The sequence below is a fragment of the Megascapheus bottae genome, chromosome 21, assembly GCF_031878675.1.
Source record: "Megascapheus bottae isolate mThoBot1 chromosome 21, mThoBot2.hap1, whole genome shotgun sequence".
Taxonomy (NCBI): Eukaryota; Metazoa; Chordata; class Mammalia; order Rodentia; family Geomyidae; genus Megascapheus; species Megascapheus bottae.
In genome coordinates this window covers 22,454,281-22,479,332 of record NC_143529.1, presented here as the reverse complement: position 1 = coordinate 22,479,332, position 25,052 = coordinate 22,454,281, and the positions used below count along the sequence as shown (strand labels likewise).

Below are 25,052 nucleotides of genomic sequence, written 5' to 3'. Positions count from 1 at the left end.
CTTCTGATATTATTTGCTAGTCTTTATCTCAGAATTGAAATAATAGCTTTCAGTATGAATAGAACTTACTTTTTTGTGTGTGTGGGGGGGGGTCATGGGGCTTGAACTCAGGGCCTGGGCACTGTCCCTGAGCTCTTCAGCTCAAGGCTACCATCCTACCCCTGGGCCTGGGCATTGTACCTGAGCTCTTCAGCTCAAGGCTACCATCCTATCCTCGAGCCAAGCCCCACTTCCTGTTTTCTAGAGGCTAATTGGAGATAAGAGTCAGTTCCTTTAGTGGCTGGGATGGCTTTGAATCTTTATCCTCAGATAGCCTCCAGAGTAGCTAGGATTACAGGTGTGATGAGGCCACTGCACCAGGCTTCGAACAGAACTTTCTGTATGCTAACCTCTCTTCCTCTCCATTCTACAGGTAATGAGTTTACAAGATTCTGCCTATAGCTGTCAAAATTTACCAGGCTAAATATGTATATATGATATACAAACACTCAGCCTAATTTTAATTATGTTCTTAAATCGAAGTGCCAGTGATTGTATATAGAGATTCCCTTCCTGAATACTTGCTTATTAAATACATCATTTGAAATATAATGTAAAAATCTATGTTAATAAATTCTTTAATAATAAAACAAAAAACTTACCAGGCTATCTTTAATTAAATATTCAGTAATTTAAAAAAATAAGTCTTAAACTATTTTTTAAAACCTTTTTAAGTTTTAAGTTTTGGCGAGGAGAGGATACCAGTCCTGGTGCTTGAATTCAGGGCCTAGACACCATCTTTAAGCTTTTGTACTCAAAGATAGCACTCTACTACTTGAGCAACTTCCTGCTTTTTTGGGGGGGGATGGGGGAAGGAGAGGTATTAATTGGAGAACTGGAGATAAGAATATATCTCACAAACTGCCCTGCCCAGACTGGCTTCAAATCTTGGATCCTTAGATCTCAACCTACTGAGTAGCTAGGACTATAGGTGTGAACCACTAGTACACAGTCCCAAACCATTTTACTTTGTTCTTTATAAACCTAATAATATTCTGGGAACTTTGCTAACGAGTTCCAACAATATCTGTGTGCAAAGGGAATGATGTAAAGGAAGTCTATCAAAGTCTTGCCCCAAGTAACATGCTAGCTTTCAAAACTTTCCTTAAAGTCAAAAGGAGATCAAGTTAATTGCAAAGAAGAAAGTCAAATCCAATGGCTCTGTCCATAATCTCACTTACACTGTGAAACATAAAGATAGGAAAATGTTTTTTCTTCAGGAAAAAATTAAGAACTGGCTGAATAAAATTAGTGAGTAAAAAGGCAGTGATCTAATATGCCGTTTAATTTACTTTAATTGACAAACAAAAACTATCATGTATGACATGATGTTTAAAAATATGTACACACTGTAAAATGGCTAACTTATCAATTAACATTATCTAACATGTTTTAGTTGTTCTTTTTGTTATTGGTGGTGGAGGTGGTAGTGGGGCGTGTGTGTCTGATGATAATGGTTAAAATCTACTCCATTTTAGGATTTTCTTTTTCTCAAGAATTGGGGACTGGACTCGTGGCCTTATTCATACTAGGCAAAAATCAGACCCACTGGGTTTTTAGAACTAACACTTATTTTTTGTTGTGAACCTCACCTTTCAGACAGTGAGGCTTTAAGAAAAGGTTATTTTAAATATAAATAATAATAAACTTTAATAAATTCTGAAACTCATAGAAAACTGTTGGATAATAAATAAAGAGATAATGAGAGTAGGCAGGGAGGGAAGGAAGGCCTGGTCCTGGTGATTAAAGAACTGTGTGTGTGTGTGTGTATGTGTGTGTGTGTGTGTATGATGGGGGGAGGCAAGAAGGGAGAGGGGAAGGAATACCACAGTGAAACTCCTTTGAATAATTAACATATACTTAAATAAATGATAAGAATGGAAAATAGGTCCAGCTCAGGATGGAGGTAATGGGAGGGGGGAGGGAGAGATACAAATAGGTAATGAAAGAGGGATAGATATGACCTTATATATGACCTTATATACATGTGTGAAAATACAACAGTGGTGCTTGTTAAGATTGATTTCAGGGGGCTAGGAGTTTGGCCTAGTGGTTAAAGTGCTTGCCTAGCATGCATGAAGACCTGGGTTCGATTCCTCAGTACCACATACATAGGAAAAAAAGCCAGAAATGGTGTTGAGGCTCAAGTGGGTAGAGCTTTAGCCTTGAGAAAGTCCAAGGACAGTGCTCAGGCCCTGAGCCCAAGCCCAGGACTGGAAAAAAAAAAAAAAAGATTTATTTGAGAAAAGGAGGAATGAAGGTGAGTAACAAAGGGAGGGAGACTGGCCATGCATACATTCATACATACACAGACATGTCCAAGTAAACCCCCTATGGATATTAATGCTAATAAAATATGTGAGAATGGGGTGACATTGATCATGATATATTGTATTCACACACTGCTTTGTTAAATGGTAATTCCTTTGTACACTACTTAATGATATATATATATATATATATATATATATATATTTTTTTTTTATTTTTTTTTTTTTTTTTTTTTGCCAATCCTGGGGACTGAACTCAAGGCCTGAGCACCGTCCTTGGGCTTTCCTCAAGGCTAGTGCTCTATTGCTTGAGCCACAGCACCAGTTCCAGCTTTTTCTATGTATGTGATACCAAGAATCCAACCCAGGTCTTCATGCATGCTAGGCAAGCACTCTACCACTAGACCAAACTCCCTGCCAAAGATAATTTTTTTTAATGGGGGAAAAGCGTTAACATTATTAGCCAATATAGTGACTTAAAAGTAAAAAGGGTATATCTGAGGTAAATACAATTTGATGTACCAAATATATATGGAAAGTTAAAGAAAGGAGTGACTCCCAGGAAATTAGGAGTAATCCACTGAAATAGAAAAATGGAAAAGAAAGGAGCGCAGAGGGAGAGAGATAATGAAGTCATTTCTGGGCATACTGAACTTCAGGTAACACTGGACGGGATAAAAATCTGGGCTGCAGGCAATCAGTGGTTTTTGATGCCCTGTATGTGAAATAATAAAGTACCTTGAAGCATGCATTATTAAGACAATAATAGTATCATGGCTAAGAGTCTAGAGTTAAGACTTCCTGGACTTTAGCCTTATTTTAATTAGCATATATTAGTTGTACAAAAGAGGTTTCATTATGACATTTCCAATCCATATATCATGCATTCTTATCAACCTCATCCCCTCTGTATCTTTCCTACTCCTCTCTTCTGCATTTAAATCTTTACTACAGCATTTACCCATTTGGATCTTGGGCATATTTCCTCTCTTCTTTAAACCTTGACCTCCTCAGCATTAAGATGTTATCAATAAGGCAATCTACTTCACAGGATGGCCAAATGAATCCAAACAGATCCTGCAGGCAAAGCAGCCTCATACTTAAGTGTTAGTTGCGTCTGAACAGCATCAGTGTTTAAGATTGGTGGGGAAGGCAAAGCAGTCCCCAGAGGAATCTGACAGGGGGGACGTAAAAGGTTAGGAAGAAAAATCGAGAGAGGCTAAAGTTAATGAATGTATACAAACTTGGAGGGGGAAGAAGGAAAGAATTAATTGACAATGTCAAGTGCTACGAAAAAAGTCATTAAGAAAAAGACTGCAGGATGAGCAAATGTAGTCATTATATTCAATTACATTATATAAAATATACACTACATAACTTGAGGGTAGGGATGGGGAAAATCGGGGAGAAGAAAGGGCTAACATTGACTAAGTAGCACTGTATTCATAACCTGACTTATGAAAATTGTAAGCCCTTTGTACAATTAGATCATCATCATCATCATCATCATCATCATCATCATCATCATAGAAAAAGACCACAAACTGTAAGAGAATTTAGCAATTTGCCTTTTGAAGGGGGCAGCAGAGAATGAGAGCTGAAAAAAGCAGCAAGTATAGATTATTCTTCCAGTCAGCCAGACATGTAGAAGAAAGGATAATAATTAGATTAGTAATTAGTAACAGGTAGTAATTAAATGGAAGAACCTGTAGGAATTACTTTGTTTTATATAAAAGGAGAGACAAGAGTTCTGTATAGAGGGAGCTTTGAAATTATAGAAGGAAGACACTAGTCGACTAATGTACCAATAAAATGGAAGATGGAAGTACTGGATAAACAGGATATTATATAATCCACTGCATAAGGAAAAAAAGAGAATAAAGTTAGATGTGAAATAGGTTATGTTTTTAAATAAAGGCCAAAAAATGGAGGAGTTCCCACGGATAGGCTTTTTATTTTCTCTGGAAAATCATCACTACTATCATTACCATTGTCATTGTGACTAATGTGCCAGGAACATGAGCAGTTTCTTTTTTAATCATTTACTGACAAACAATTTTATTATGTGCTAGGTCCTGTGTTGAATTTTAGGTAAACAGCATGCATTACTCAGTCAACCCCCATGTATAACTTATGAGGCAGATAGTACTATAATCTCTATTGTACCAATGAGGAAACTAAAGCTTATTTTGTCTGAGGACACACTACCAATCAAGGTGACCAGCTCTTATTGTCCCAGTCTGGAGTCAGGACTCAAGATCAATACTCTGTAGTCTTTGTCATCAATCAGGCAATGCTGACTGCTGAGACTGCGTAGGATGGAGCCTTAAGGACTTCCAGAGAAAGCCTTGGAATGACTGACTGCATAGGGACATAAGGCAATCAAGATTCTATAGTCATCAGGTACACAAGCAGATCTCAGATGTCCCAATTCTCATGGAATTCTCTGGGAAGTGATGCTTTTCTGTAAGGGTAATATTTAGTATACTGTGACACTGTCAAATGGGTGTTCTTTCCCTCCTAAAATGAATAAATCATTACCACTAAGTATTCAGCAGATCTAAGATGAATAGCAGACCTCAGACATTCAATGATTTTACTCACAAGGGTACTACTGTTTGAGTTTTAATTATTGCCTTCCCTGTAAATAGTTCAAAGTACTTTAACATCTGTGACTTCATTGTTATTATCTCGATATGAAGCCACTTTTAGATGGAGAAAATCTCAAAAAGATAAAAAAAAAAACATCAAAATCAGACCAGGAGTAACAAAGTTGAAATAAAAACCAGGCTTTGACTATGAAGCTTCCTGAACAGACATTTGCTATCCCAAAGTTTAGCCCTTCTGTGTCCTACTGGAAATACATGCTGTGAATAAAGGAATGATAATCATGTACTAAACACATCACAATCTTAGCAATCTTGTTTTTTCCCTTAGTGAAACTATACCCCCATAGCTAACCAGAGCTTTTTCAGTAAAATAGAGAATTTTAAGAACTTTGCAGAAGGGTCTGAGTCATGCCTTCGGAATACAGGAAGTACTCAGCAAATATTTGCTAAATGCATCATTTCTGCAGTTCTTAAAAGCTAAAACTTTTAAAAGAAAAAAGGAGAGAATATGCATGAAAATAGGTATGTATGAGGGAGGTAATTCTCATGCCCCAGTCAGATAACTGGACTATGTCACAGAACATTATAGGAGCAAAGAACAAGAAACCCAGTATTCCCAGGCTTCTAGAACAGAATGACAGGACTACAGCTGAAGGTGTAATCACCGCAGGGATCAAATCGCAGCACAGTGGCCTTCTGGATCTCCATGGTGAGTTGTTGTTGTTGTTTTTTAACAGCTAATTTACATTTTAATCAAAGGAGAAGGAGAAAACGGCCCATTTCTTTCTTACAACACCAGAAGGTAATCAAGAGCATGAACTGGAGCTTTAATACAGAAAGAATAGCCTTGTGATTGCAGGGAGACTACACCAAGGTGTCATGGGAAGAAAAGGCTTCAGGCTTTTACTGAACTGTTCTAAACTAGGCATACAGGTAGAAAAGGATGGCAAAGAGAGGATGTGTATTTAGGGATGAGCTTCTTGTATAGAAGACATGATAGACTAAGAAGAGCTGTAAGTCCTTCTAGGATGTGCTAGGAGTAGACATGACAGAATCCATTAAGCACATTTTTTTTTTCAATTCTAACAAAATGTTGGGTGTTTTCTCTGGAAAAAAACAGACACAACATACAGGCACATGCATGTGCACATATACATACAAATGCATAGTTAACTTCAATAATTCACTAAATCAGTGCTTTATAGAAACTAGTGACGATTTCTCAATGTTTCACCACTAAGGTATTTATAAATTATTAATAATCTTTACTTAGTCAATGAAAATATAGGTATGTAAAAGAAATCAAAGGAAAATGGAAAACAAAAGCCAGATCCCATAATGCAGCATTAAAAAATGAATAGATTATTCTAGTATGAGAAGAAAAATCACTTAATAACCTCTAACTGAAACCTAGTAAAATCAATGTCAGATACCCAAATGATTCTGTATATCAAGAACAATTTATTTTTGTTCTGTATGAATGGAAATGAATACAGATTCTGCACAGAATGGGATGAGGAAAAAACTCAATAGCCCACTTGCATGCTTGACTAAAGGATCATATGAAAAGCATTTACAAATCTTAATATATCTACCTCCCTAATAATATAAACAAGTCCACTACTGACATGCTAACAGAATATCTGAAGGACTACACTGGTCATTCTCCTTGCTTTTCCTCAAAAAATCTCATTAATAAACAACTTCCCCACCAAAGAAACTTCATGATCTTCATGCTGCTCACCTCATCCCCAGCTCCTTACTTTACAAGGGGAAAATTTTTACCTTTGATACTTTAAATTTTTGCTTAGCCTCCTTGTATATAATTTACCAAGAATTTCAATCTTCATCCAAAAATCAACAACCCAGAAGGTTGTTTTGTTCTAAATCTCAAGTGAACAGCAAAGATGAATTATGACTAAAATGAACAAACATGAGAAATCAGTGCTTCCTTGCCAAGGACAGATAACAAAAAGCTTCTTCCTCCGATCTTTGCAAATGCCACAACCCCCCTGGCAACACCTGCATTCCAAGCACCTTCCAGATTGCCTTAAATCTTAAGTACAACACTGGTCACTTACTTGTCTTGGAAAATGTCCTGGGCAGGTATCTGATCCTTTTTCTTGATGGCTTCAGTGAGAGGGAAAAGAGTCTTTATTTTAGAAAAAGAACTCTGACATTTCACTGTCACTTCAGTGGGAGGGTCCAGCATACTCAAAAGGTGCTGCTGAACTGGGGGCAGAGGCTCCTGGGGATGTAAAGCTCTGTGCAGCAGACACTGTTGACAAAGTAAAAGTATGGTAAAACACAGTGGAAATCTCATACATGACTTCTTTCTACTTTCTGGCCAGGGATCTTCCATCTTTAGTTTGGAAAGGTTATGTGACTCGATTTTGGCAGACTGGCCCAGAACCACATTTGTTAGCAGAGCACATCTAAAACCCGCCCAACAGCAGTGACTTCTGTAGACTTCCTAGAAGGTAGCTTCATCTTATTAAAGGAAGCTATAGCTTTAACTATACGGGGGAATATACAAGTTTCCTCAAAAAAAACTTAACTCAAGCCAGGTGCTGGTGGCTCATGCCTAGAATCCTAGCTACTCAGGAGGCTAAGATCTGAAGATCATGTACGGTTCAAAGTCAGCCCAGGCAGAAAAATCTCTGAGACTCTTATCTTCAACAAACTATTCAGAAAAAGCTAGAAGTGGCACTGTGGCTCAAATGGTAGAGTGTTAGCTGTAAGCACAAAGAAGCTTAGGGACAGTGCTCAGGCCCCGAGTTCAAGCCTCAGGATCAGGAAAAAAAAAAAAAAGAAAAATACATAATTCAAAGGATGTCTAAAAATCTGAGATTAAAACATTTTTGTTTTGTCATTGAAAGTTGGATCACTTTATCATTATGTTCAAATAGTTATACAAGAGGGATTCAATGTAACATGTTCATTTATGTGTAAATCCATCTTGAAGTTTTTCATTTTATTTTTTTTCCCTCCCAAAAAATTGAAGAATATTTTTTATTGTAATTAGTAAAAGGGTTACATGATATTTGCCAGATAGAAGGTGCATTAATTCACATACATTGATACCCTTTCACATGTCTTGGTACCCATTACCCTCCCCCCCACACCCCCCACCCAAGTTTTTCATTTTAAATCTACCTCTCCTAATTATACAACACTTTCTTCTTTACTTAATCTTAGAAGTCAATCTTTAGTGGGTGAAACTGGTGGCTAAAGGGGAGATATACATGCTCAGAGAGTTCTAGGAGGCAGTCTCTGAAGGACACAAAAATACTGAGTTCCTCTAAACCTGTCGGGAATAAGGAGTGTGAATATGTCTCCATTAGTCTACCTCTGCCCATTCCCATTGCTACCATTCTTGCAGTCCCCTGCCCAACCCAATCACCTTCTCCTGTGGTCTCCTGAGGGTAAAGTCATTACCAAAGAGCTTCTTACCACATCTGGGAGGTCCTGCAGGACACAGCCCAGCCTCTCTGATCAAAGTGCCTAGTCACTCTTCACTCACAACCAGCAAGGATGGCCTTCTTCTTTCAGAGTTATTCACATGTCCCATTCATGGCCTAATGATCCATCTGTCTTCTGCTTCCACACAGACCTCAGTAAAGTTGGCTCTTCCTTCCATCTTTCTTGCTTTCCCTCCTTCCTTGACCTTCTCCTCCCCTCTCTATCTTCATTCAATTATCTCTTCAGAATCTTTCTGACACTATACATGAAGTATCCATCCCCTCTATTCATATTTTGTCATTTGCTCTATTTTGTATTTTGACAGCATCTATTATTACCTAAAATTATCTTATCAATTTTTTATTATCTCATCTTGCTCTTTCAAAGTAGAGATCTTATCTTGATTATTGCTAAATTTGAGCACAGAAATAATGTATGACATATAAGCACATAACAGATACTGACTGAATGTCTTTCCCAAGACTCTTGTCACTGACAGAAGCACACAAGGAAGAAGCAGCACCAAAAGTAGGGGCAGGTAAATACTAAGGCAGGTTCTGTGCTCCTTATATAAGTAGAACTGGTCATCAAGCCACTTTCATCCAGCCTCCTGTACTACTTGCAGTCTGATAAAGTAGGCCCTGGCAGCACTCACATCTGCCAGCGAAGTAAGTACACTAACAGCAATGAAATGCCATCAAGGAAAAATGAGAAACAGTTGGCTGATGTTTCATTTCTGAGTCAAAGATTAATTCTACCACTGATCTTTATACAAGCTCTATTTTCATTTCTAATAAAATTATTTATTAGTAATTTTAAAGGAAAAAGGGAGAAGGTGAACAACTCCTACAATTCCAAATTATCATTTTATATTTCTCTACAACTGTAAGCTCCAAGTTTTAATCTCCCTCCCCCCAAAAAGCAAATACTAAGGTTTTATAGTGACTATCATTCAAGAGCCAAAGTCCTACAAATTCAGAAAACCCATTGGGAGCAATTACATGTCAAATTCCCTCTAGAAATTTCCTATTTTACTCCCTTCATTATCCCTTTCCATATACCAGATCCTCTTCCCCCACTAAAGCATACTCGTTCATTTCAGAGTCTGATTCCTGCTTTCTTGTTCCTAATTATTTGATTTCCTCTGAATATCAACAAGCCTTTTCAGTGTAAAGCAAAAAGAGAAACCAAAATGCCCCACGCTCTCCAAAGCTTCTCATGCATACGCCTTAATTCACAATGTTCTCCCTTGGTTAATTAAAATATCTCTACTTAGAAAACCTGAGCAACTAATGTACTATTACTATTTACCACAGTGAATACCAGAAAGTGGAAACATGATTTTTTTTTGGGGGGGGGAAGGAAGGGCGACATGAATAAAGGGTTAAAAGATGACCAAATATAATCATTATAGCTAATGTACAATATGCAAAAACTGAATTACATAACTTTTGAGGGTAGGGATGGGAGGGGGGAAATAGGAAAGAACAATGGAAGGGATGATATTGACCAAGGAGCACTGTACTTATAATCCGATATGGAATTGTAACCTTTGTACAACTAAATAATAATAATAACTGAAAGCGCAGCCTAGTGGTAGAGTGCTTTCCTAGCATGCATGCAGCCCTGGGTTTGATTCCTCAGTACCACATACACAGAAAAAGCCAGAAGTGGTGCTGTGGCTAGAAGTGGTAGAGTGCTAGCCTTGAAGAATGCCCAACGACAGTGCCCAGGCCCTGAGTTCAAGCCCCAGGATTGGCGGAAAAAAAAAAAACTAATAAAAGAAAGTAAAAATAATAATATAACCAGTCGAGGGAAAAGGAAAGAAAATCCTAAAGTATAAACAGCTATCAAACTTGCAGATTTCCCCTCAGATATTCTTTAATATTCTATTTATTATGTCTAATTGGGATTGTTTTCCAAAAAGAGATAGAATAGCCAATTGGATAAATATCCTACCCAGTTTCCTACTGGAGCACATTCCAGATTATCAGTACAGAATTCTAGGCAATCCAGTTAGACAATAAAAATAAATAATAAATCAACAATAAAAGAGTTAGAAGACATTTTGAATCATTAACCGAGTCATGTAGTTTGCTTCTTATGTTTCATTCCATTTTAGCTTTAGTTGTTGTTTTTGTTGTTCTTGGTTGCTAGTCCTGGGGCGTGAGCTCTGGGCCTGGGTGCTCTTTTTGCTCAAGGGTAGTAATCTACCACTTGAGTCACTGTTTCATTTCCACTTTTTTGCTCAAGGCTAGTGCCTCCCTCTTTTTCTTTTGGAACTTGGTCAAAGCGTTAATTCCTCAAAGAAACCCTCCTTAAGACATCCACTTATATATCTTTTCCTTTGTATTCCCATGGTGTTTCCCTAACATTGTTGCAACAATTGGCTCTTCCTCTGGGGTTGGGGAGTGTAGTACTGGAGTTTGAACTCAGGGCTTCACACTTGCTAGGCACTCTACCACTTGAGACACAATCTCCAACTACTCTCTACCAAAAAAAAAATAATAATAATCCTAATAATAACCAAACCAGTCCTTAGCTAGACACCTGGTGGTTCATGCGTGTAATCTTAGCTACTTGGAAGGCTGAGATCAGGAGGCTTGCAGCTTGAGTCTAGCCTCGCCATTGGCTCAAACCAAAAGCTGGGTGCAAAAGCACAGCATGCCTGTCATTCCAGCTGCATGAAAGTCTGAGATAGGGAGGGTTACATTACCAGGCTGGTCAAAGTAGAAAACGCTATGACACTCCATTTTAGTGAAAAGAAACCAGGCATGGTGTTGTATCCCAAATATGATGGGAAACCTAAAATGGGCGAATGGAGGTCCAGGTGTACATACGGACAGGAATTAAGACCCTATCTCAAAAATAACCAGGCATGCCGGGCGAGGTGGCTCACACCTGTAATCCTAGCTACTCAGGAGGCTGAGACTTGAGGATCTTGGTTCAAAGCCGGCCTGGACACTAAAGTATGTGAGACTCTTATCTCTAATTAAGTACTAAAAAACTGGAAGTGGTGCTGTGGCTCCTGTGGCTCCAGGGGTAGAGCAGTAGCCTTGAGCTGAAGAGCTCAAGGACAGTGCCTGGGGCCCACAGTTCAAGCCTGACAATGACCACTACCACCACCAACAACACTGACAATGACACGACAACAATAACAACAACAACAACAGTGCCAAAAAAAGGTCTGGCTTTCCCTATGATCCTGCCATACCATTCCTGGGCATCTACTCTGAGCATCATAACCCAGGATATGATAAGGACACCTGCTCAGCCATGTTCATCTCTGGACTATTCACAATAGCCAAGCAATGGAAATAACCCAGATACTCTACTGCAGATGAATGGATACAAAAAATGTGAGATACACACACATACATACACAGTGGAATTCTACATAGCCAACAGACAAGATAAAATAATGGCATTCGCTGGGAAGTAGATGAAACTAGAGCGAATCATGTTGAGTGAGATAAGATCAAAGGAACAAAAGGCGCATGTATCCTTATTATGTGGATATTAGATCCAAACAGTACAAGAACAATGACTCAATATTTGGGTACCCAAAATACATAGACATAAAAATCTATGATGGGCTATATACTCTATAAACATGTTTTATTATATAGATTAATATGTATCTATGACATACAAACCCTCAGCTTAATTTTACTTATGTTCTAAAATCTATGTGCCAGTGATTGTTTATAGAGATTCCCTTCTTTAATGCTTCTTTGTAAAACATGACATTTGAAACATGATGTAAAAATCAATATTAATGGGCCGGGAGTTTGGCCTAGTGGTAGAGTGCTTGCACAAAGACCCGGGTTCAATTCCTCGGTACCACATGCATAGAAAAAAGCCAAAGTGGTGCTGTGGCTTAAGTGGTAAAGTTCTAGCCTTGAGAAAGTCCAAGGACGGTGCTCAGGCCTTGAGCTCGAGGCCCAGGACTGGAAAAAAAAAAAAAGAAAGAAAGAAAAAAAAAAGAAGAAAAAAAAAATCAATGTTAATAAAATCTTATTAAAAAAAAGATCGGGGAAATGGCTCAGTCACTTACAATTGATTATGCTAAGAGTAAGTTATTTGCTGAAGTAGCCTTTAGACTTCCTATTTCTAATTTCAGCACCAAAGTTTTTTTTTCAGTCTTTAAAGGAAACTAATCATCAACGGAATCAGCAGCTTCTTTTGAGTAGAGGATCCCTTATGGGGTCGCAATATGGACGTTAGTTAAGAACGCTTTGTAAGGTGAGTGAAAAGTACAATGCCTGCTTACCCCCTCACACCTTTGCCCACTAAGGCTGAAAAGCAAAGCTCCATCTGGTGTCGGAGCAGTCAATGTCCTGTAGTCATTACCTTAACTTAGGAACAAAATATCCCTTTACCTTCCTTTCCTCAGCTCAAATAAGCTTTCTTGTCAACTTCTCCCATATTCTTTAACCCAATCCCTGCCTTCCAATTTTTCTGGTGTAAGATATAGAAACATTATATATTTTTCCCCACTTTAGTTATTCTTGAATTTTCATAGCTATAACCTATGAAAGATTCTTTGGTATGTGTGTGGTACTGAGGTTTGAACTCAGAGCTTCATGCTTGCTAGGCAGGCACTCCCTGCTATTGAGTCAAAGACTTCAGCTCTTTCCTGTGCGGGTGATTTTTGAGAGGTTCTTCCTGGCCAGGTGTGTATCTGGGCTGTGATCTGCCTATTTTAAGCTTTTTATCATAGCTGGGATGATAGGCCTGTACCACTTCACCCCGCTTCAGCTGAGAAGGGGTCTTGTGAACTTTGCTGCCCAGGCTGGCATTGAGATGAGATCCTCCTAAATGAAAAATGATTCAATTCCACCTTTCCACTGTTCTCTTTTTCAGTAGGGAAAGGAAATTATCCTTCTATTAAATACAGTAAGTGGGGCCCTCAAAGGAACTAGCCATGTCCACAGTTTCCCACTTAGCTTTGTTTTATTTAAAAGAAATATGATTGTCTCACGTTCCTCTCTTTACCTGGAATAACCTCTGAAATTCAGGATTTGGGATTTTGGTGGTTTGAAACAAGTCTTCAATGGTGCCTTCTTCCTCATCTTTCTTAATCAAGCTCATGGAGTCGATTAGTTCATCAATGGCACTCAATTGTGCCTCTTAAAAGCAGAAAGAAAAAAAATGATCATTTTCATTACTAGCCATGAAAAAGAAATGCTTCCCATTTAAATACCGACAGAACACTGGCAGATTATGCAGCACTGGCTATGACAAAAATATTCTCTAGTTATACAAGTACTTAAGCTGAGTTTTAGGTTTTCTTATCTGTGAAAAGAGTAATTGACTTCTTAGGTCTTTCTAAGAACTTGTGGCAAGAGAGTATTGTTACAAAAACAAAAAGAGTTTGTTCTAGAAAAATATACTACACCAACAAAACCCAAATTCTCTGTGGAGATTTGAACAAAATATTGGGGCCAGGAGTTTGGCCTAGTGGTAGAGTGCTTGCCTAGCATGCACAAAGACCTGGGTTCGATTCCTCAGTACCACATACATAGAAAACAGAAGTGGTGCTGAGGCTGAAGTGGTAGAGCTCTAGCCTTAAGAAAGTCCAAGGACAGTGCTCAGGCCCCTGAGCTCAAGCCCAGGACTGGCACCAAAAATAAAAATAAAAATATTAAAGTATTCAATGAGCTAATTTTATTTTTAAAGTAGCAACTAACAAGACATATATATATATATATATATTTCCCCCTTGGGTGGTGGGGCTTGAACTGTGGGCCTGGGTGCTGTCCCTGAGCTCTTCAGCTCAAAGCTACCGCCCTACCTCTTGAGCCACAGTACCACTTTGTTTTCTAATAGTTAATTGGACATAAGAGACTTTAGTGCCCGGACTGGTTTTGAACCAGGATCCTGAGATCTCAGCCCCTGAGTAGCTAGGATTACAAGTGTGACCCACTGCATCCGGCTAAGACAAAAGTATTTTAAAAAGAATAAACTTGCTAGTAGTGAAACATAAGCTTTCTAAAGACTTAATAGAACTTTTTATCAGAGTGCAACACCTGCAGAGGAAGAAGTTAGTAGAGCAGTGTAAGTTAATTTCTTCATAATTTCCAGTCAGTCAGCTCTTTCCTCCTGCAAAGCATCAGGACCCTAGGCACACTGCATAGGTACAGACCTGCGAACATGTCTTAGCCCAAACGCTGAAGTTCTCTGATGACAAAAACATGACAACTACTCTTCTTTATGTCTTACTGAATACCTAACAGAAAAAGCAAGTTCTCCTCAGTAAAGAAAAAAAATCTATCAAGTCAACAAAAATGGAATAGTCCAAAGCCATGTGACTAAAAGGTAGTTCTACCCCAAAGTGCCTCTAGCCATGAGTAACTTTCACTCTACTGGTTCATAGCAGTTCCGTTGTTGAGCTAAAACACTGATTTTAGGTTTAATCACTAGGTAAAAGATGGAAAAGGAGTAAATAATTCCATAAAAGTACTTTATTCTTCTGCTCCTCCCCTTTTCAGATATAGAGTACACAGACACTCATCATGAGACACTGCCTTCCTTTGTGCAAACATTCCAGGGATGGTTTCAACCACTGGCAAAGCCATCATCATCTGAGGCCCATTAGTCCAGTGTCTACCTGGTAAAAGTTAAGAGTTGGAACTAAGGAAAGATCATTCTGCAAACTACCAGCTACTACCACAGGTTAGCCTCAGGCCAGATTACTGGCAATGCAAATCCTCCAGAAAACTGAATGTCAAGTTGTACAAATCAGATCAATGGATTAAAAAGTATTTAATGTTTTAGACTCTGGGTGACTAATAAGATAATTTCTCAACAGCATTCTCTTTAAAACATTCCACTCATTGAAAGTTTGGAACCATTAAGAGGCAGAGCCATACTGTAACACAGTGCCTACTACACATTCAGGTCCCTTCTTACCTCCTTCTCCTTCTTCTCTTCTATTTTAGATAGAAGGCAGACACTAGCCAAGGGACCCACTTACCTCTTGGCCTTTTGATAGTAATCTACTCCCAAAAGGTCTAACCAAAAAACACACTGGGGAACCTACATTTGACACTCACCCCATTCCCTAACCCTACACTGACACAAATGGCATGAACTTGTCAATTAATACCTTCATCAGCATCTGTTGTTTTTTCCCAGATATTCTGCCCCAACTACATTTCATTGCAACCTTCTTAAGCAATGAGCTTTCTGGAAGACTGGACCTGAGACTGTAAGAATCACTCTGCATTCAGATGCTTAAGAACAGTTTTCTCATCAACCTCAAAGTAATTGCTGAAAGCTGGAAATAAGTAACAATGAGACCTGGATGGTTGTTGTTAATTACAAAGGAAGGGAAAAGAGGAAAGTTAAACCCTAGCACTGCCACTTTCATTTCAAACATATACCTGACTCTATGCAGGACACTAAAGATGCATATTTAATGCTGCATATTAATTCACTTCAGTCAGAGCAAATTTTTTGCTCACAGCTAGGGAACATAGTGTACCAGCAAGCTGCTCCCTGATACATGCTCAAAGTCAGAAGTGAAACGTGACACTGTGTGGACAGTGTAGGAGGAAACCTATCCCTACTGGAAAATGCCTGGTGAACTGCCCAATGATTATATGATTATGTGACTGCAAGCTAACTCATTCCATCCTATACAAAACTGGCCTCCATCAATGGCTACAGCCAGGTGGTTTCCCAAGGTCAGGCTGCATATAGAGTAATTAGAGAGCTACATGGAAATAAACTCACCTGAAGGAGTACATTTCTTATTATTTTTCAGTGACGAAAACATGTACTGCCGCAAGTCTTCCATGAAAGGCAGCTGCACATACACTAAACACTAATGAGAAAGAAAACAGATAAGAGCAGAAGCAATCAAATCAATGGAAAAATGTTTAAAAAAAAATAGGTCCCAACACAAAGATGCAATACTTACACGCCTATCATCATATGAAATAATATAGAGTGAAGCTCAAAACATAGATATATAAGGCCATATAGGATGAGGCTAAATGAAAGGACCTCCAGAATATGGAAACAAGAGCTATATATTGTGTGATTGTTGTCCTTAGTGTGCTATGTTATTTCTTATCTTTTTTGTTGTCCCTTGGTTATTCTCATATTGTTACAGTCTCTAACCTTGTAATCTGGTATATTGTATACATGTGTATTTGAAATGGGAAAGGGAAGGGGGAAAACAAGATGAGGGGAGGGGGCAGGGGATGGGAAATGGGGACAAAAACATGAGAAGGGGCATCAATGTGTGTGAAGTAATGTACCTTCTATCTGGCGAATATAACTTTAACCCCTCTACTAAATACAATAAAAAACATATAGAAAAAATAAAATAAGGGCCGGGAGTTTGGCCTAGTGGTAGAGTGCTTGCCTAGCATGCACGAAGACCCGGCTTCGATTCCTCGGCACCACATACATAGAAAAAAGCCAGAAGTGGTGTTGAGGCTCAAGTGGTAGAGCTCTAGCCTTGAGAAAGTCCAAGGACAGTGCTCAGGTCCTGAGCTCAAGCCCAGGACTGGCAAAAAAAAAAAAAAGAAAGAAAAAAGAAAATAAAATAATATTGAGTGAAATGCACTTCAGGCAATGGAAACAATAAGTTTTTTCCTTTGTGGTTATTTTTATTTTCTTTTTGTCTGATTTGTTCATATATCTGTCTTTGAAAGGGCAAAAGTGGGCATAGAAATAGGGGGACATGTGAACTATACAACTTGTGGATGGGGTGGGAGGGAAAACCTGAGAGGTAAGGGGTGACATTGTGCAAAGAGAAATGTACTCTTTACCTGTCTTATGTAACTGTAACCCCTCTATATTCACCAATAACTTTTTTTTTTTTGCCAGTCTTAGGGATTAATTTCAGGGCCTGAGCACTGTCCTTGGGCTTTCTCAAGGCTAGTGTGGCTAGTGCTCTACCACTTGAGTTATGGCACCACTTCTGGCTTTTTCTGTGTATGTGGTACCAAGGAATTGAACCCAGGGCTTCATACATGCTAGGCAAGCACTCTACCACTAGGCCACACTACTGCTTCCCTGCCCCCAAAATTTTCAGTTCCTAAATGCTGTGAAAGTGGCACAACAGAAATATTTTTAAGTTTGGCATATGAAAAGTGTTTTGATTTTTGTAATGACTATTCACAAGTGCAAGCAATATAAGAGGGACATAAAAGAAATGCTTCAAGCCGGGCAAGGCGGCTCACTCTTATCTCCAATTAACCACAAGAAAACCGGAAGTGGGGCTGTGGCTCAAGGATTAGGGCAGTAGCCTTGAGCCAAAGAGCTCAGAGAAAACACCCAGGCCCAGGAGTAGGTCAGTATCCTTGAGCTGAAGATCTCAGAGACAGCAGCCCAAGCCGAGTTCAAGCCCCAGAACCTACAAACAAAGAAACAAACAAAGAGAGAAAGAGAGAAAGAGAGAGAGAGAGAGAGAGAGAGAGAGAGAGAAAGAAAAAAAGAAAAAAAGAAAAAGAAAGAGAGAGAGAAAGAAAGAGAGAAAGAAAAAAAGAAAAAGAAAGAGAGAGAGAGAAAGAAAGAAAGAAAGAAAGAAAGAAAGAAAGAAAGAAAGAAAGAAATGAAAGGCTTCAGAGAAGACTACTAAATTCTAACTGTAAAATTGCATGACCAACTAGAAGAAATGAGAAAAATCAGGGTGCCTGGAAAGCTGACCTAGAAGTCAAGACATCTGCCTTTTATTTATATTTCTACCACACTAAGTTCTCTGAGAAATAGGAAATAGCAAGGGATTCTCACCTCTATTTTATTTTATCCCCATCCCCAACATCTTTTATCTACATCAATACAAGAGGATTACATTTGATATGATGATGTATGCATACAATATATACATAATCACTCACTCTCTGTTCCTTTCTCCTCCTCAGACTTGTTTTAAACAGAGAAGCATCTAATAAACTGAATTTCACAAGGTTCACAACAGGATCACGTACTCATCCTTTACTTAGTCTTGTTAAAATGGAGGTAATTATTTTTCCCACATTAGATTAGGAAGGATGAAAAGAAGGCCACAGTTAACTTGTATGGATTTAATTTTTTTTTAACTTTATTTGTGCATACTGGTATTAGGGCTTGAACTCAGCCTCATGCTCTTGCTTAGCTTGTTTTTGCTCATAGCTGGTGTTCCACCACTTGAGCTATACTTCTAGTTTTAGCTTTTGCTGCTTATTAGAGGTGGGGATTGCCTGCATTTGTCTGCCTAGTTGGTTTCAAACCTTGATCCTCAGATTTCAGTCTATTGAGGAACTAGGATTTATAGGTGTGAGCCAGCAAGACCCAGCCCTTTAACTATAATTCATGTAGTTTCTTTTTTTTTTTTTTTTGCCAGTCCTGGGCTTGAGCTCAGGGCCTGAGCACTGTCCTTGGACTTTCTCAAGGCTAGAGCTCTACCACTTGAGCCTCAGCACCACTTCTGACTTTTTTCTATGTATGTGGTACTGAGGAATCGAACCCGGGTCTTCATGCATGCTAGGCAAGCACTTTAACCACTAGGCCAAACTCCCGGCCCAATTCATGCAGTTTCTATACAACATGAAAGCCTGGCTCACAAACTAGTAGTGCCAGCATTACTTGAGAGCTTGCAAGAAATGCAGACTCTAGGCCCAACTCTAGACCTGCAGAATTAGAATCTGCAAATAGATCCCCAAATAATTCCTGTACATGTTAATGCTTTGAATGAAAAGAAAATATGAATTCAAAGACATGTGGGTTTTACCTCATAGGCTTCTTTGATAAGAGGAAAAGCCACGCCAACTTGAGGGTTAGTTTTTGCTCCATATGCATATCGAATTATGGCCACCATGTCTAATTCATCCAAAGCATGAATCAAGGAAGAAAGTGCAACTGCTGCTGCCTGTGAAAAAAGATGTGGTCTATTACTACACGTCCAAGGTATAAGAGCATCAAGAAAATAAACGTATATATATATATATATATGTATATATTTATATTTATATATATATATTTATACAAGCACCATCTATTTTCTTTCCATCTCACCAACTGCCCCTAGGCGATAAAATGAAGTTCAGTGATAGGAATTAGATTCTTAAGTCCTAGGTTTGATCACTGATACCACCAAAAATAAATAACGAATACTTTACTCACTTTAATACTTTACTCACTTTAAGACCAAATTGTACACTTAGTGTACCTCCTCTAAGATTTTCTTTTCATTTTTAAAATTTATGTATTTATTTATTTTGTCAGTCTTGGGCTTGAACTCAGGGCCTGAGCACTGTCCTTGGACTTTCTCAAGGCTAGAGCTCTACCACTTGAGCCTCAGCACCACTTCTGGCTTTTTTTTGTGTATGTGGTATAGAGGAATCGAACCTGGGTGTCCGTGCATGCTAGGCAAGCACTCTACCACTGGGCCAAACTTCCGGCCCCTCCTCTAGACTTTATAACCAAGTCTTCGACTATTCATTCAATCTTCCTTCTCTGAATTCATAACTTTATTCTATAAATTTAAAGTCATTTTAACAAATCTTTGTCCCTCTCTCTCAATAAATTGCTTCTACATCTAGCTTTCCTTCTCTTGTCAAAATTTCATGGATAGACCAGAAACTAATGGCTCATGCCTGTAATTCTAGCTACTCAGAAGGTTTAGATCTGAGGATTACAGTTTGAAGACAGCTGGGGCAGTTAAAGTCCATGAGACTCATCTCCAATTAACTACCAAAAGGTCAAAAATGGAGACGTAGGGCCAGGAACATGGCCCAGTGGTAGTGTGCTTGCCTACCATTCACAAAGTCCTGGGTTCAATTCCCCAGAACCACATACACAGAAAAAGCCAGAAGTGGCACTGTGGCTCAAGTGACAGAGTGCTAGTCTTGAGCAAAAAGTGTCTAAGGACAATGCTTAGGTACTGAGTCCAAGCCCCAGCACCGACAAAAAAAAAAAAAGTGGAGGAATCTAAAGTAGTAAGAGTGCTACCTTGAGCAAAAAAATATATAAGGGAAGCTGGGCATGGTGGTTCACTCCTGTAATCCTAGCTAGTCAAGAGGCTGAGATCTGGGGATCAAGGTTCAAAGCCAGCTCTGGCACAAAAGGACCTGAGACTCTTATCTCCAATTAACCTCTAGAAAATGGGAAGTGGGGCTTGATTCAAGAGCAAGGTGGTAGCCTTGAGCTGAAGAGCTCAGGGACAATGCCCAGGCCCAGGGGTAGGGTGGTAGCCTTGAGCCAAAGAGCTCAGGGGCAGCATCCAGGTCCAGTTCAAGCCTTATGACCCCTCCCCACCACACACACACAAAATCTAAGGGAGCCAGGTGCCAGTGGATCATGGCTGTAATCCTAGCTATTCAGGAGGCTGAGATCTGAGGATCCCGGTTCAAAGTCAGCCCAGACATGAAAGTCCAGGACTAAATTCTAATTAACCACCAGAAAACTAGAAGTAACACTGGTGGCTCAAGGAGTAGAGTGGTAGCTTTGAGCTGAAAAGCTCAGGGATAGCGCCCAGGCTCAGAGTTCAAGGCACAAGACTGACAAAAAAAAAATCTGAGACAAGCTTCAGGACTAGAGCCTGCACGCGCGCGAGCACACATACACGCACACACGGACACACACAATCATGGAATAGCTGTTTCTACTTGCTGTTTCCACAGCTTTGAACACAATTATTCTTCAGTCTAATCCAGCTGCAGTCCTCACTTCCTTACTCCCTGACCCATGGCCTATTTGTTGGATCCTTGCAACATTGCTACTCCTACATACACAGTAGTTTCTGCTCATCCACACTCCTATTTCTCTGACTACAGACCTGGAGCCAGATGCCAGTAGCTCACACCTATAATCCTAGCTGCTCAGCAGGCTATAGTCTGAAGATCTGTGTCAAAGCCAGCCCAAGCAGGAAAGTCTGTGTGACTCTCATCTCCAATTAACCACCTAAAAATGAGAAATGGAGCTGTGGTTCGAAGTAGTAGAATGCTAGTCTTGAGCACAAAAGCACCCAGGTCATGAGTTCGAGCTGCAGAACCAGAATAAAAGAGAGGAAAGAGACATTCAGAACTGCTCATAGTCAAAGTATGCTTCTTATCCTCCTCACTTTTTGTTCCTGCTCTCTCACTTTCAATAACACTACCACTCACTCAACCAAACAGCCTTTGGTGATGCCACTTTTCTCACCCCTCAACTCTCAAATCCATCCCTGTCTCTCTCATTCAATGAGGTGATTGTGTTACTCCCTTTCATCAGAACCTCCAATGATTCCAGCCTCAGTGAGCTGATCAGTGACCTAAGGCAAGTCTTAGATTTCCCCCATCTGGAACTTTTGCTTATATAATTTCCTCTTGGCTGAAATGTGCGCTCTAAATCTGACTCTAGCTCCAAACCCATTTTCAAGGTTCAGGAGACTGACGACCTCTCTATTGGAGATTTACTTTACTCAGCTCTCTTTCTCCCAAACTCCCCAAGCAAAATGTACTTTTCTAGTGTTACATCAAACCTATATCAAAGTTAAGTTTTATGTATCCTAATTTCATCTATAACTATGGTCTCAATACTTTGCTGTGGAAATCCTCTACAGATAAATTAATAGATAAATTCAACTCAATTTAAGGAATACATACTTAGTGCCTATTCTTTGTTAAGTACTCTCTTAAGTCTTGTCAGAAAACAAAAATAAGTCCCTGCCCTCACTGAGCTAATACCTTCTTTACTAGCAGAAATGAGAAATGTACCTAATAACTGGTATATGTTCTAATAAATCCTATATGAGATCAGGTAGCACAAAGGGAGTCTGAAGAAATGATTACTTCTAATTTGTTTGGACATTCTGTATCCAACAGGACCAATTAGGATATTTATATTAGGTAAGGATAGGAATTATGCAAGATTGCTACATTGTAATGTGATGCTATACCTCTATTTGGATCAATTGCAGTCCCAGTTTTCTCTGTTCCCCTTCTCTTTCATACAAAATGCAAACAAGTAATGAATTCAAGGCTTCTTGTTCCGTAGGTAGGCTCTCTACTGCTTGAACCACACCTCTTGTCCATTTGATTCTGGTTATTTTTGAGATAGAGTCTTGCTTTTTACTCAGGTTGGCTTGGACTGTGGCCCCATCAGTTACAGCTAGAATGACAGGCATATACCATCATGTCCAGCTATTAGTTGAGATAGGGGTCTCTCAAACTTTTTCCTTGAACTAGCCTTGAACCACAATCCTCTCAATTTCCATCTCCAAAGTAACTAGGATTACAGGCATTTATCATTTACACATGGCTAGCAACAAAATATTTCTAGAAAGCTATTCACAAAATCTGAATATTTTAGTGGTTTTTGTTGTTGTTTGTTTGTTTTGGTTTTGGTTGTAGGGCTTCAACTGTGGGTCTGGGCACTGTCCCAGGTTTTCTGGTGGTTTACTGGAAATAAGAGTCTCGTGGACCATGGGGACAAAAACATGAGAAGGGGTATCAATGTGTGTGAATTAATGCCACCTTCTAGTTGGCGAATATAACTGTAATTCTATTAATTACAATAAAAATTTTTTTTTAAAGTCTCATGGACTTTTCTGCTCAGGCTGGCTTTGAACCTCTATCCTCAGATCTCAGCCTCCTGAGTAGCTAGGATTATAGGCATGAGCCACCAGTACCCAGCAGATTTTAGTTTTTAAAATAATACACATAAAAATGCACCTAACTGGTGGCAGTAGAGACATTAACAGTGATGGAAATCTGACCAGCTCACAAGTAGGTAATCATCCTTACTGACAAAATGATTCTTCATCTGGAACAAAACTCACCAATTCACCCATTTGGTAAGAAGCACAGATTAATTTCTATTCCACATGATCATCCTCTAGATGTGTGAAGAGTGCTATTATGTCTGTCATCCTTCCTACTCCCTTATCTACCCACACAAGCCTTCCTGATGCAATTACTTCACTGGAAGTGCTCATACAACATAGCTTCCTCCCCTGCTTAGCTGAGAAACTCTCAGTAGATAATATCACACCTTTTGGCCACATCAAAAACTGACACCACAGAGTAGTCTTCTGCCATTAGGAGATGAAGCCATCTTTATCTAAATAACCTCAAAGTAATACTATGATATATAATGTGAAAATTCACTCCACAAAATCGAGTTATTCTCATCACAGACCACAAAAACCGAGTTAAGAAACTATAGGAAAGATGGGGAAATGCCCAGGGGATGGATGCCATCTGAGACAGCCTGCCTATCTTTAGAACTACCTGTACTTTGCAAGCGACAATAATTTTAACCCTAGCTTGACTTGGGAACCTCCACAGCTCCCCAACCAGAGCTCATCCACTCTCTCAAATACTGAAAGTGCTAAAGAATCTTCTTTCCATAATAAGTGGCACAGATGTTTCTAACTTAAAAAAAACCTTCAAACGTTCCTGTATTGTTCTTACCAGAGGCTGTCAGGTCTATGCATGTATGTGTCAGAGTATAATTCTATCTGGGTTTATTTATTTATTTACTTGCCCATCCTGGGACTTGAACTCAGGAACTGAGTGCTGTCCCAGAGCTTTTGTGGTCAAAGCTAATGTTCTACCACTTGGGCCACACCTCCACTTCTGGCTTTTAACTGAAGATAAGAGTCACACAAAGTTTTCTGCCTGGGCTGTCTTTGAACCATGATACTCAGATCTTAGTCTCCTAAATAGCTAGAGGCATAAGCCTCTGGTACCCAGTTGCAATTCTATTCTTTATTCCCATTTTAAAAAATTCCTTCATTGGAGATTTAACTTGACATAAAAATTAGTTACCTATTAGAGGCCAAATCTGAACTACACAATTCACAAAGCTTTTCTTAGCAATAAAGCCTAGAAAACCATCCTGCACATGAGTCTTAATATATCTTTGTGATACAATGTTCTTCACTGAATACCCAGCAATTTTCATGACGTGATTAGAATTTCCTTTGTGTGAAGGGACAAGTGGGAGGTAAAACTTCAACAGAATTTTTTTTTAAATTATGAGCCAATCTGGTGAATGTAACTGTAACCCCTCTATACATTACAATGAAAACAATTATGAACCAAGCTGCAATGGTTTATATCTATAATGTTAGCTTTCCAAGATCCAAAAGATTATGGTTCAAAGCCAGCCAGGGCACAATAGTCAGAGATACCCTGAAGATAATCATCAAAAAGATACTATCACTGAACTAAAAGCATGAGAAGTGAGACCCTAAGATCAAGCCACAGCACTGGCAAACACAAAATAGTCATGGCTTGATAACATATATCAGGCCAGAACAATTTCTAAGAGGACTAGATTCAAAATAGGACTAGATTCATGTCTAAGGTGCTCCAGTAAAATTCATTCAGAGTAGAAGCTAAATATTTTCTTCTTCTAATTTTAAGTATTTTCATAGAGCCATGACATATCCATCTAGATAGCAGCCAGCTACTCCCTTGTACGGGTAAAGAGTAAAAGGGGTCCAGTCAAATGCTGATGACTCATGCCTATAATCCTAGCTATTTAGAAGCCTAAAATCTTAGGACTATAGTTCAAAACCAACCCAAGCAAGAAAGTCCATGAGACTTTAATCTCCAATTAATCACCAAAAATTGCAAGAGGAGCTGTGGCTCGAGTGGTATAGTCCCAGCCTTTAACACAAAAGCTCAGAGACATATACCAAGCTCAGGCACTTAAAAAAAAAAAAAAAAAGACTTCCTTTACATCA

General features: G+C 39.1%; 1 protein-coding gene and 1 long non-coding RNA gene across 2 annotated transcripts in view; one reads left to right on the top strand and one right to left on the bottom strand.

The window, feature by feature from the left end:
• The window catches only part of Xrcc5 (X-ray repair cross complementing 5), a 106,053-nt gene that overhangs the window by 52,047 nt on the left and 28,954 nt on the right, over positions 1-25,052 (bottom strand). Inside the window, exons 11-14 of the mRNA XM_090354775.1 lie at positions 19,110-19,247; positions 16,121-16,211; positions 13,379-13,512; positions 7,000-7,196 (exon numbers count right to left, since the gene is read on the bottom strand). Of these exons, the coding sequence (XP_090210901.1) occupies positions 7,000-7,196; positions 13,379-13,512; positions 16,121-16,211; positions 19,110-19,247 (560 nt within the window). The remainder of the gene's footprint in view (positions 1-6,999; positions 7,197-13,378; positions 13,513-16,120; positions 16,212-19,109; positions 19,248-25,052) is intronic.
• LOC150048749 (uncharacterized) lies at positions 5,574-16,127 on the top strand. Its single transcript, XR_016539142.1, has 3 exons — positions 5,574-5,627; positions 14,875-15,058; positions 15,521-16,127. It is a non-coding gene; the product is annotated as an uncharacterized LOC150048749 (long non-coding RNA).